Consider the following 14,191-nt stretch of genomic DNA (forward strand, 5'->3'; position numbering starts at 1 on the left):
CTTAGTTCTGTTTAAATCTTCCATATAGTCCTCATTTGATGTACATTCCTTCTTAAAATGTATCATTTTTGAACTACCAATTAAAGCCTTGTGATGATGACTTCTTGCAGTGTTAATTGTTCCTCAGAGTAGGACTTCAAAACACTATGGCACAGGTCAACAGACAAGAAAACTTACACAAAGACACAAATTTTATTACTATGGCATCATGCTTGCTGAGTCCAGTTTCAGCTTAATCCTGCAGCAGCCATCTTGCATTTATGCCACCAATCTGTTGTCACAGCATTTACTGTATTGTCTCAAAAAATTAACATTATGATAACATAGCAAGAGCAAACATGGATTAAACAAAAAATAAACATAGCAAATATGGCCAAGAAATTGCTGATAAATCTGCATTTATATTTTTGTAAAGTATATTCCGAGAGTATATTGCACCAATATTAAGAGCCTCTTTAAAAGCTCTTAATATTGGTGCAATTCTTAAATGCTGAAATTTCATGGGGTAAATATTGTATTATAATGTTTGGCTTTTGGTTTTTATAGGCCATATGTGTAGGTTCAGAAAACATGCAGATAATGTATCCAGCAATCTTTGATCAGCTTTTGGCATTTGTAGAATTCTCCTGTAAACCGCCACAATATGGACAGCTGGAAATGAAACACATTGCAAATGCAAAATATAATCAGGTAATTTCTTAGGTATCATATCTGTTCTGTTTTGAATATATCATCTTGTGAACAGTCCTTTCAGCTTCAGATGGATGTGGCTTACCAAGACACATCCATTTTCCCCCATCTGGAAAAACTTTCTGTACATCTTGTGCTATCAATTAATTTATTATTATTTAGTTTTTGCAGGCATTTTCATCCTCTACAGAAATTTTCTTTCCTATTCAAACTTTCCATTCCTCCCTAAAGGAAAAGCTTTTAACAAACATCAGACACAATAAATCTGAATCTTCCCAGGGAATCCAACATAACTATCTTGCTTTGTTTTATATTAAAAATTTAATTGGACTTAAAGTAACCTTATTTTGAAAAATTCTTCCACGGTAGTGGACAATTTTTGAATCTTGTATGCTGTGGAGAAATAGAACACAATAAAATTTCTTTAAATCCATGCCCATACTGATGGTTTTCAGTAAGCATGAAAATATAATTTAATATAATTTGAGGTAATTGTTATATATGTATTAATTTTTCTTATTCTGTTTGTTCTGGTACACAATGGAATCCCACTAGATACAACTATTTGCACCGGTGAGTTAAATTTCCTTAAGATTGTCCTAATATAGTAGTTTTGCATAAAATACAACACTTGACCTACTAAAATTTACCTTACCCAAATCTATTTCAAGCTCTCTTACTCAGAATGTTATGTTTTTTTCTTCATAAACTATTTTTTGCTTGGATCAAAACTGTTACATTATGAAATATACAGTATTCTTGAGAATCTTGCATGCGTTAAAACAGGTAAATGTAAAATGTAAGTTTTCTATTACGTAACTAGTGTTTTTTCATGTTTTCTTCAGTAGTGTACTAATTTTATTTTTCTAGGCAGAATGGGTAGCATTGAATTACGTACCATTTGCTGAGAGATCTTTGGAAGTTGTGGTGGATTTATACCAAAAGACTGCTTGCCACAAAGCTGTAGTTAATGAGAAAGTTCTTCAGAACATTATTAAGGTAAAAAGTTTTCATTCTGTTTATGAACTAAAGTAGTGACTTTTATTTGGAGCCATTAGGGAACAGTGTAGATAGTACTGTCATGGGTTTCCCCCGGGGTGCCACATGAAACTGGGGTACCACTGAGTCCTCTGACCCAACAGCCTAGGCTCCCTCTCACTCTGTGCTGCTTTGACAAGCTGCAGAGCCATTCCTGGTCCTATACTTCCACCAGCATTCACACAGGGTAGGGACACATCCAGCTGCAGTTACATGCAGGCTCTCTGACCGGCCTCTGCATGAATCAACAATAAAAAGGCAAAAGCCAAAATAACCACAAACCTTCCGCCTAGGACCCCCTTTCCCCCATGGGAGTATAAACCCAGAATTATACCATCCTGTGCTGCACAGGGAACTGTACAACGTAAGGTCATTGAGGGTCTCCTCCCTCCCACCCCACCCCAAAAAAAATGTGGAGAGGAATATGCAACAGCCTTTGCCCCTTGAGCTACAATTTCCCATGCATTTTGCTCAGTCACTGGTTTAGATACAGCAAAAACAAGTTTATTAACTACAAAAGATACATTTCAAAAAAGAAATAGATAAATTTGTGGAGGATAGGTCCATCAATGGCTATTAGCCAGAATGGGCAGGGATGTTGCCCCTAACCTCTGTTTGCCAGAAGCTGGGAATGGGATACAGGGAATGGATCACTTGATGATTATCTGTTCTGTTCATTCCCTCTGGGGCACCTGGCATTGGCCATTGTCGGAAGACAAGATACTGGACTAGATGGACCTTTGTTCTTACCCAGTATGGCCATTCTTATGCTCTTATTTAAGAGAGAGCACACAGATCCAAGCAGATTGCCTAGTAAATAAACAAAAATGCAAACTAAGCCTAAGATACTAGAAACATAGGATACGAATTAGCAAATTTTCACCCAGGCTGATGATACACACTGGCTTCAGATTCTTAAGGCACAGGCTATACTTGCTTTGCAGCTTGGAATCCCCAGGCTAGAAATCCTTTTAGTCTAGGTCCAGCACTTCCCACAGTTCAGTTCTTGTTCCTCGGATGGTTCCAGGAATCGTCTTGTGTGGTTTATGAAGAACAACCGATGATGTCACTCCCTGCCTTATATAGCTTTAGCATATGGTGGGAACCCTTTGTTCCAAAACCAGTTCCCAGACAGTTTGTCGAAAAATACAGACATCCCGAGATGGAGTCCAGATTCATGTGGTCTGGTTACCTGCCCTTGTAGAGTCATAGCAGCCATTACTTAAAGCACTCTGGAACATTCCCAGGAAGGCTTCTCCTAAGGCCTACTGTTTTTCCTAATGGCTCATTACCATAGAGTCATAGACTTAAAGGTCAGAAGGGACCATTATGGTCATCTAGTCTGACCTCCTGCACAATGCAGGCCACAGAATCTCACCCACCCACTCCTGTAATAAACCCCTAATCTATATCTGAGCTATTGAAGTCCTCAAATCATGGTTTAAAGACTTCAAAGTGCATAGAATCCTCCAGCAAGTGACCTGTGCCTCACGCTGCATAGGAAGGCGAAAACCCCCCAGGGCCTCTGCCAATCTACCCTGGAGGAAAACTCCTTCCCGACTCCAAATATGGCGATCAGCTAAACCCTGAGCATGTGGGCAAGACTCACCAGCCAGATACCCAGAAAAGAATTCCCTGTAATAACTCAGATCCCACCCCATCTAACATCCCATCACAGGCCATTGGGCATATTTACCACTAATAGTCAAAGATCAATTAATTGCCCAAATTAGGCTATCCGATCATAGCATCCCCTCCATAAATTTGACAAGCTTAGTCTTAAAGTCAGATGTGTCTTTTGCCCCCACTGCTCCCCTTGGATGGCTGTTCCAGAACTTCACTCCTCTGATGGTTAGAAACCTTCATCTAATTTCAAGTCTAAACTTCCTGATGGCCAGTTTATATCCATTTGTTCTTGTGTCCACATTGGTACTGAGCTGAAATAGTTCCTCTCTCTTCCTGGTATTTATCCCTCTGATATATTTATAGAGAGCAATCATAATCCCTTCAGCCTTCTTTTGGTTAGGCTAAACAAGCCAAGCTCTTTGAGTCTCCTTTCATAAAACAGTTTTTCCATTCCTCGGATCATCCTAGTAGCCCTTTTTTGTACTTGTTCCAGTTTGAATTCATCCTTCTTAAACATGGGAGACCAGAACTGCACACAGTATTCCAGATGAGGTCTCACCAGTGCTTTGTATAATGGTACTAACACCTCCTTATCTCTACTGGAAATACCTTGCCTAATTCATCCCAAGACCGCATTAGCTTTTTTCACGGCCATATCACATTGGCGGCTCATAGTCATCCTGTGATCAACCAATAGTCCGAGGTCCTTCTCCTCTGTTACTTCCCAGTGATGAATCCCCACTTTATAGCCAAAATTCTTGTTATTAATCCCTAAATGGATGACCTTGCACTTTTCACTATTAAATTTCATCCTATTACTATTACTCCAGTTTACAAAGTCATCCAGATCTTCCTGTATGATATCCCGGTCCTTCTCTGTATTGGCAAAACCTCCCAGCTTTGTGTCATCCACAAACTTTATTAGCATATTCCCACTTTTTGTGCCAAAGGTCAGTAATAAAAAGATTGGTACCAAAACCGATCCCTAATAACCTCCCTCCAGCTTGACAGTTTACCTTTCAGTATGACCCGTTGTAGTCTCCCCTTTAACCAGTTCCTTATCCACCTTTCAATTTTTATATTGATCCCCATCTTTTCCAATTTAACTAATAATTCCTCATGTGGAACCATACAAACGCCTTACTGAAATCAAGGTAAATTAGATCCACTGCGTTTCCTTTGTCTAAAAAAATCTGTTACCTTCTGAAAGAAGGAGATCAGGTTGGTTTGGCATGATCTATCTTTTGTAAAACCATGTTGTATTTTGTCCCAATTACCATTGACCTCAATGTCCTTAACTACTTTCTCCTTCAAAATTTTTCCAAGACCTTGCATACTACAAATGTCAAACTAACAGGCCTGTAGTCACCCAGGTCACTTTTTTCCCCTTTCTTAAAAATAGGAACTATGTTAGCAATTCCCCAGTCATACGATACAACCCCTGAGTTTACAGATTCATTAAAAATTCTTGCTAATAGACTTGCAATTTCATGCGCCAGTTCCTTTAATATTCTTGGATGAAGATTATCTGGGCCCCCCGATTTAGTCCCATATAAGATGTTCGAGTTTGGCTTCTACCTCAGATGTGGTAATATCTACCTCCATATCCTCATTCCCATTTGTCATCCTACCATTATCCCTAAGCTCATCATTAGCCTCATTAAAGACTGAAGCAAAGTATTTGTTTAGATATTGGGCCATGCCTAGATTATCCTTAACCTCCACTCCATCCTCAGTGCTTATTGGTCCCACTTCTTCTTTCTTTGTTTTCTTCTTCTTTATATGGCTATAGAACCTTTTATTATTGGTTTTAATTCCCTTTGCAAGGTCCAACTCTAAATGGTTTTTGGCCTTTGTCTCGCTTTATCCCTACATGTTCAATAAGGTAGCTTTCCTTGCTGATCCCTCCCATCTTCCACTCCTTGTAGGCTTTCTGCTTTTTCTTAATCACCTCTCTGGTTGTAGATGCTTGGTCTAAAACTCCTGCCTATAAAATTTTTCCCCTTTCTTGAGATGCAGGCTTCTGATAGTTTCTGCAACTTTGACTTGAAGTAATTCCAGGCCTCCTCTGCCTCTAGATCCACAAGTTCTTCAGTCCAATACACTTCCCTAACTAATTTCCTTAATTTTTTAAAGTTAGCCCTTTTGAAATAAAAACACCCTAGTCACAGATCTATTTTTGTTTATCCTTCCATTTAGTTTGAACTGAATTAGCTCATGATCACTTGAATCAAGGTTGTCCCCTACAACTATTTCTTCTATGAGGTCTTCACTACTCACCAAAACCAAATCTAAAATGGCATCCCCTCTTGTTGGTTCAGCAACTACTTGGTGAAGGAATCCATCAGCTATCTCATCCAGGAAAATCTGAGCCCTATTATTATTACTAGCATTTGTCCTCCAGTCTATATCTGGGAAGTTAGTCTCCCATGATCACACAATTACCATTAGTATTTACTTCATTAAAAACATTAAAGAGGTCTCTATCCATATCCCAATCAGATCCCAGTGGTCTATAGCACACCCCAAGCTCTATCCCAGAGGAGGCTCTAATAGCTTTCTTCCCCAATGTGATTTTTGCCCAGACAGACTGTCTTATCCATTCCATCACTACTTCTTATTTCTTTACAGTCTACCTCATCATTGATATACAATGCTACTCCACCACCCTTGCCTTTATTTCTGTCTTTCCTAAACAGCACATACCCTTCAATACCTGTACTTCAGTCATGACTACTATTCCCCCGTGTTTCTGTTATCCCTATAATATCTAGTTTCACTTCCTGCATCAGTAACTCTAGTTCCTCCACTTTGTTACCTAGGCTCCTCGCACTGATGTACAAACATCTTAATTTTTACTGTTTGGCTTCACTCACATTCTTTACCTGATTAGGCACAGACATTCTACCGCCAGTATCACCTATTAGACTGGTATCTACACTACCCTTCCTCATTATGTCCATTCTCCTACCCACGGCTGTATCCTTTCTTACTTTGTTTTCTTCCCTCTCAATGTTAAAATCCAGCGTGGAGATTACCAGGACATCTCCCAACCATCTCCCCCCAGATTCTTAGTTTAAAGCTCTCTTAATCAGTTGTGCCAGCCTCCATCCTAAAAGTCTATTTCCCTCCCTACTCAGGTGAAGTCCATCCTGAAAGAGTAGTCCTCTGTCCATGAATGCCTCCCAGTGGCCATACATCCCAAAGTCCTCCTTATAGCCATCTGTTGTTCATCATCTTGTCACACCTTTGTTGCCCTTCTCTAGGAACAGGCAGAATCCCACTGAAGATCACCTAAGCCTCAATTTCCTTAAGCATCTTCCCCAGCCTGGCATAGTCTCCCTTGATACGTTCCAGCGAGAATCTAGCTGTATCATTTGTTCCCACCTGAAGGACAATCAGTGGATTCTTTCCCGCTCTTGTTAGTATCCTCTTCGGCCTCAGGTCCACATCCCGTATCTTAGCACCCAGCAGACAGCACACCCTTCTGTTCTCTGGATCAGCTCTGGTTACAGGCCTGTCTATTCTTCTCAGTAAGGAGTCCCCAATCATGTAGACCTACCCTTTCCTGGTGATGGTGCAGTTCTCCGGTCTATCCCCTGTTCCCTCTGGCTGCAAGTCCTCTCGATTCCTATTCTCCCTTGCAATCCTCTGTAACCCATCCTGTATCTTCCTGGGGCTCATCTTTGGTGGTGTTATCTCCATTGACTCTTTCCCTCTTCCTATAGAACTAGCTGCTCTTCTCTTTTTCCTTGCCCTTCCACCTTCAGTGACCACCTGCTGTGTCCCTTCTTCATTTTCCAACTCTGCAAACCTGTTCCTGAGCTCTATTTCTCCTTCACTAGCCTGTCTTTTCCTCTGCCTGGTTCTCTTAGTCACATGCTTCCATTGTCCACTTTCCTCACCCAGCAGTCTCCCCTCAGAGTTCTTTGGTCCTGCTTCTATCTGCAAGTCTGAGCTTTTCCCTTCAGCCTCCTTATGTCATTGCTCCATCATCTGCTCTAACCCCCTTCTAAACTCAACCAGAGTTTCCACCTGCATCTCCAGTCCTCGGATCTTTTCTTCCATCAGCTCTATCAGGCGACACTTCATGCAGATAAAACTCTTTTCAGGTACCCGCTCCAGGATCATGTACATACTGCAGCTTCCACATCCAGTCATCTTCATTGTGTCTTTCACTGCTTGGGTCACTACCACTGCTGCCTCTGTATCTGTCATAGTCTTCCCACCTAAGTCCTGTTAGTCCAGGAAACACAAACCAAACCAAAACACCACCACCTACCGCAAAACAAATCCCCAATGAGCACCACAACACTGCCAGAACACCACACACTCTCTTCGCTAGCCTGTCTGTTCCTCTGCCTAGTTCTAGTCTCCCCCCCGAACTCCCACTCAAACTCCCCTGTTTACTGCTCTCTTTGCTGGCTCCTGTGCCGCTGCAGCTGTCTGTAACCTATGAATAGGTCCTTCCTAGCCAGCTATCTAGTCTGAAAGTGGGCATTGCCCCAGGTGTGACTACATGTGAAATACAGATACACAGTCAATATTCATAACTTTCGATACAAAAATGATACATGCATATAAATGGGATAATCATATTCAGCAAACCATAATTTTTCTAATGACTCCTTACATGACCCATCTTGTCCAAAAAGCATCATAATTATGTCATAATCATATAATATATAATAATATCACTATGAAGAATATGGGGTGCAGTGTCACAAATACTACTTAAACTCTTTCTGCAGAGTTTAAGCTATAGACAATCAAATTGGTGTTTTAAGAACCTGTGGTGGAGATTAAGGGGGAAGGTGTATGTCACAGCCCTGGTAAAGCTATCCCTGCTGTATACTCAGAGGCCACTAGTTTGGGTCCACATGCTGGGGCTGTTTTTTTTTTTTTAAGCTTCCTGATTCTGAACAGAGCCCTGGCACTGCCATTGTCTTTGAATCTCTGGGCACACATTCGCGGTGCAGATCCTTCATCTAGCACCATCTTCTGAGAGCGGAGATTCCACAGTGCAACTGCCTAGGCCCTGTGACCAGTGCCAGACTCCCCCACACTCCCAGATTCCCCACTGGCTTAAACACACACTTTCTCAAAACTTGTGGGAACTCTGGCTTACTGGTTTCCCCTTCAGGAACATGTGATAGGGAAGCACCTAACATACAGAATTTGCAAAGGTTCCAAAACCAATCACGCTTTGCTTTAGACAGCATGAGAAATATACATGTAGTAAAAAAAATAAAACATTTGTACACCATCCCCTGCCTCACTTTCCTCACTACTCTGACATGTTCCTCACAAACTGGAGATCACTTTTTGAGGTTCTAGGTCTCCTCTTTTGGATTCCATCCCTACATTCAGGCTTCTCTTCCAAATCATGGAGTCTTTGTCCTCCAGCCAGCTTCCTTTTATCTTGGCTGATCCTCCTGTCAAAGATGTCTCCTCTTTCTCCAAAAATCTGTTCCTTTGTTCTTCCTGTGAGTACTTTCTCTGAGTCCTCTTCCCCACCCCCAAGTCTCTCAGGCTATGTGGTTTTAAAACTTGATCTCTCAGTTCTGCTTCTATTGAAATTCCATTCCTTCAAATGCTAGCCCTTGGAGTTGGAAGAAGACCGGGTCACCTAGATTCAGCCAACCCTTTACCAGAAGTTACTCACATATGAATGGACAACCGTCAAGGTTTAGCAACCCTCCATTGTCCCTTGTCTGGATGATCAACCTAAATTCATAAACCGTTCAAAGACAGATTTTCCAAATCATCACATTATGAGTTCTTTAACCTTAGTAAACTGAAGTAAGATCATTTGTTTAAATTTATACAGTAGAACCTCAGAGTTATGAACACCTCGGGAATGGAGGTTGTCCATCACTCTGAAATGTTCGTAATTCTGAACAAAACATGGCATAACTGCTTCCACTGAAATCAATGGGAATTTAACCATTGATTTAATTAGAGCAGATAGCACAACCCTGAGCACTTCTGAAAATCATACCCTAAATGTTGTATCATTGAAACGTACAAAGCCTTGGGAGTACATTCTTGACCCTTCCACCAGATGTGTGAGTACATTCTGGGCAGAGAGAGAACTTCAGCATCTGCAGAAGAAATCTTTAAAGCAGCAATATCCCCTCTCTCTCTCTCTCTCTCTCTGTTTGCAAGGCACTGCGACTTCAGGATTCCACATCTGCATTCTGTGGCAGGATGGTGCTCCAGCTGATGGTCTCTAAAACAACTTCCCGTTTACTTGGCAGCACTGCTCTCACCTTTCAGTCTTCCTTCCAACTCCTCTCTATCTGTTCCTTTTTAAATTATTTAATTACTTGCTATATTCCCACTCATTGGGATTAGCAAAGGTCATATGACAGAGAATGGAAAATCTTATCCCTGCTAATTTTGTTTCTCAGGATGACATCTCTGTTACTCCGTTCCACCTTTAATAGTTTGTTGGCCTTTTTAAGCTGTCTCTTCTTATTTTTAATAATGACAAGATGCTTCACATGGATGATGTATATAGTTCATTTTTTTACATTTTGCAAGAAGTTTGAATTCCTTATGGCCTTTTCTTCAAATTCATGTAATCACAACAGTTCTTCCAAAGTAGACAGGGCTAACTTCTTCAGAGCCCCCTCATAGTGATGAACTACCCCCAATTTATTTGCAGAGGGAACAGGAACCAATTTGTCAGGATTAGCAGAGACAATAGATGTAGTCTAGAAAAAGAAAATTAGCAGGTAATTTTCCAATGTAATTGCTAATAGATTAACTCTTAACGCTTCTAACCTTGAATTTGGTTAATCAGATCTGTGCTTTAGCCAGCTGGCATACAATCAGTAATCTAATAATCATATTTAGAAGAGAGCATCCCAAGTCCCACCAGAAAATGGAGGGAAATGTACTTTTTTTGTGTGTAACATATCTTTAGAGATCTCCTGCGGAGATTTTCTTTACCATAGATGTATCTCGCTCTTACGTTTCTTCAAGGAAGTATAAAGCTTATTTGAACTTTCTCTTCACAGACACAGAGGATACCTCTGAGCTTGAAGTATGCCTGCCCCTCTGAAAGCACTTGGAAACTAGCAGTGTCTTCTCTTCTTAAAGTTCTTTCTATTGGACTGCCAGTTGCAAGGCAGCATGCCTCTTCTGGAAAATTTGACAGTATGTGGCCAGAACTAGCCAGCACATTTGAAGACTTTTTATTCACCAAAAGGTAAATGCAACTTTAAAAATAAAGTTGTGGAAAAATGTTTATAAATGTCTTACTATTTTACTAAACTGGTCTTTATGGTAGATAATATATAATTTGGTGTGTGCACACGCAAAACATGGACTCCAGTGAAAAGTCTTATATTTAATCATATTTTTCCTAGGTGGAAGTGTTTTAAAGAACGAATATACAAATTAAAAAATTGGTTATTTTTTAATGTCCTCATGCAGAATTATTAACGGGTATTCAGACCTGTTGGATTTTTCCATTTTATTAGAACTCAATGATTTTTTGTTGTTAATGTGAACATCATGTTACTGTGTGATTTTTTTTTTTTTTTTTTTTTTTTTTTGGGTAGGAGTTCCATTGTGATGCTTTACTTCTACACTCTTCATGAGTTATGAATATTAAAATTTGTACTACGCACTTTTCACTTGAAAACCTTTAGTGTTCATGGTTTTTTCTTTAGATCTGAAATTAATAAAATAGCTGCAAAGTATACTTAATTTTGTTCATGATTTGTTGAAAATCTAGAATAGAATATTTATAATCCAGAATAGAATATTTTATATCTGTATAATTATCTGTCAAAAGCAAGCGTTGCAAAGGTGATTTTAGCAGCAGATTTACTGATAAGAGTAGAATAGTCCTATATAAAATGACAGCTCATGAAAAGCATGACACTCCCTCCTTCCTTCTGCAGCCATCTTTAATGATGATAATCAACAGCAGTTAGCCATAAGTAGAGATAGAGGGACAAATTCCATGTTTGACACTCATCCTCTAGTGAAAATCTTTGCCTTAATGGGTGATTTTGGGCTTCCATTAATAGGGTCACAAGATAATTATCTTGCTACTATGCTTCCTAGGTCTATATGTCCATTTCAGAGAAATTTTGTTAAATAAGATGGACTTGAAACATTCTTTTAATGTTTTTCCAGAAAGATTAAAGGTACTTATATTGTCAATTAAGATTTTAATTTGTTTTGACACTAAATTATTGGGTTGTCTCTTGTTGAGAAAACATAGTTTAGATAACTTGTATGGTTGCATCTCCTTTTGCTATCTCTGGTGGGACTCATTCTTGGTATAAATAATTTGAGTCAGCCTTAAACAATCAGTTTATTTTGTCTTACTATAAACCTAACAAAAACTCCCTCTTAATAAACTGAATCCAGTGAGATTATGGGAGAGGACTGGGTGAAGGAAAGTACATTTACGTGGAATGCTACCTTGGGGAATACATATTAATTGTAAAAAATTAGAGCCAGGTTAAAACAAACTTGATAAATTACTCAAAAACTCAAAGCAGAAAGGATGACCAATTCAAGATAGGTACTGGAAGATCACACTTTTAATTTGTGTGTCCCTGAGTGCATAAACAGATAAGTCCAAAACTTACTGTGTAAATCCATTTTGATCAGCGCTATGAACATAATCAACCCTTCTTAAAATTCCTTTCCTGTCAGCATATTGCTCTGTGAATCAAATACAGGCAATTCTTTCTCATCTTCAGGGCCCTCCATGATTTAGCTCCTTCTGTCTCTGATCTTGTCTCTTTTTATGCTCTTATAAATGGAAGATAGAAATCATTCCAAGACTTAAGGCATCCTCAGTTACCCTAAGAACTTCCTTAGTTACTACATGTTTTGCTAGAGCCTCAGTATTGTGCTTAATTTACCTCAAAATCCTTGATTCTTGCAACCCTACAGTTCACAGGAGATCTATTCTTCAGCAATAGACAGGTAACACTGCGAAGAAAAAAAAAAAAAAAATCCAAGTGTTCCTTGCTCACAACAGTCAAGACAGAGAATGAATTTAAATTTTACTTAAACAGATATATCTTTCATACTTCCTCGCAGTGTTGTTAGAAAATACTCTTCCTAGAGTCCATTTCTAGAGATTAATCTTGAAACTGTAATATCATCCCCCTGTAAATCAAAATATACAGCATAAATTCATAAGGATCTGTTTTGCAACCAGAAATCCTCTGGGAGACAGTGACTCTCATTTTTTGGAAAATTGATACCATTTGTTGTCAGCATGAGTACTGGAGCTAGTGAACAAGAGAGATGCATCTTGATGTTACATTCTCCACCTCATCTACTCTTTATCCTCTGACATCCACAGGCGTCGTTAAATGGGTCACGGTAGAAGGAATTTCTGTTAGAAACAGTACCAGAAGCAGAAATAGTCTTTGGTGGATAGTCCATGTTATTTATCGTGAAAAGTAAAGTATGAAGGTCTAGCTGTGTTAGATGTCAAGAAGTTAATCAGATCAATGAATATGATGAAGTTCCAGATGGGTCCTGGTCACCAAGTCATATATATCACATTGGAAAACAGTTTCTGAATATACTGTGTGTACATCCCCATAGTTGCATGTCAGTATCATCTTCTCAGGTTTGCTTTTGGAATATATCACTACCAATAGAAGACTTGACAGGTAAGCCTCTTTTCAACCTCCTAAATACTTTCCTAAAACCTGGTACTGGAGCTTAATTTACATAGCTGTATTCTGTAAGGGCAAGTTCTCCATCCTCCCCAAATTCTGCTCTGAAGCAGTGGTGTGTGGGGTGCCATGAGAGAGCTGATTTCAGCTCCCTGATCCAAAACCCTAACACAAGTTAGAACTGCAGGGGAGCATGTCTGACTTGTGCCATTATCCAGCAGAGGATCAAGCATTGCAGAGGTCTTCTCTCAATCTGTCTCCCTCTCACTCCCCTTCCCTTCCCCCCCCCCCCCATGCTGCTGACATCTACCTCTCCTCTTGTACCAAGTGAGGGAGATGACTGGCCAGGGAGGTAGAAGAGCTGCCTTCACTGGTGGAGAGTTCCCACACAGGAGGGATTCTCCACTGATTATCTTTGGCCACTTTAAGTCATCTTTGCATTACTGTGAGAGAAGTGCAAAAGTAAACTTGGCAGACCAGAGAATCTTGCTCCTATAGTACTATGCATTTTTTTAAATGTTGTAACTTTATGCAGATTCTATTTGTGTTATATTAAATTGTCCTATTTAAAATAATGGTTAATTATAGTATTCAGTTCTTTGAACGTTTTATTTCATGGTCTTGCCAGTTTTTTCTTAGCTTTGTCATTCTTTCAACAAAGAAAGATATATTTAGTGGAAAATGTATACATCAAACACACTGGCATATGGAACAAGCGTATTTTCGGAAAACAATCTAGTCAGCGTTGCAGTAGTTGGCTACTATCAATTATTTTTTGACCCTTAAGGCATGTGTGAATCTTTAAGCTTCAGGGAGAAGTAGCAAAAAGATGCTTTTTAGAGATAATTAATGTTTAGGCCTTATCATTTTTGCGCAAGCTAGTCATCTTAGCCAAAAAGAACCCACTGTCAACCAATAACACAATAAAGACATTTCACTAACAGTCAAATTAGTGACTGTTAGTGAAATGTCTTTATTGTGTTATTGGTTGACAGTGGGTTCTTTTTCATGGTCGTTGATAATTATTTGATGCAATCAGAGTTAAGTAGGAGTAGTTTTGATTTAGTTTTCTGAGCTATGATAGCAGATGCCTTTGGGAATCAGAAAAGATACTCTTCTGCTGAGTCTAATAAGTCATAACATCTGCTTCTGGTGTGCTGCAGTAGCCAGAT

At 39.5% G+C, this 14,191-nt stretch overlaps 1 protein-coding gene across 4 annotated transcripts in view; it reads left to right on the forward strand.

Moving 5' to 3' along the window:
- The window catches only part of MON2 (MON2 homolog, regulator of endosome-to-Golgi trafficking), a 172,964-nt gene that overhangs the window by 120,754 nt on the left and 38,019 nt on the right, over window positions 1-14,191 (forward strand). For 3 of the 4 annotated variants that reach the window (XM_054025391.1, XM_054025417.1, XM_054025410.1), the window contains exons 27-30: window positions 547-690; window positions 1,246-1,263; window positions 1,561-1,689; window positions 10,380-10,570. In XM_054025391.1, coding sequence (XP_053881366.1) covers window positions 547-690; window positions 1,246-1,263; window positions 1,561-1,689; window positions 10,380-10,570 — 482 coding nt within the window. The remainder of the gene's footprint in view (window positions 1-546; window positions 691-1,245; window positions 1,264-1,560; window positions 1,690-10,379; window positions 10,571-14,191) is intronic. The other variant, XM_054025400.1, reaches the window with a different exon arrangement.

This window comes from Malaclemys terrapin, chromosome 1, assembly GCF_027887155.1.
Source record: "Malaclemys terrapin pileata isolate rMalTer1 chromosome 1, rMalTer1.hap1, whole genome shotgun sequence".
NCBI lineage: Eukaryota > Metazoa > Chordata > Testudines > Emydidae > Malaclemys > Malaclemys terrapin.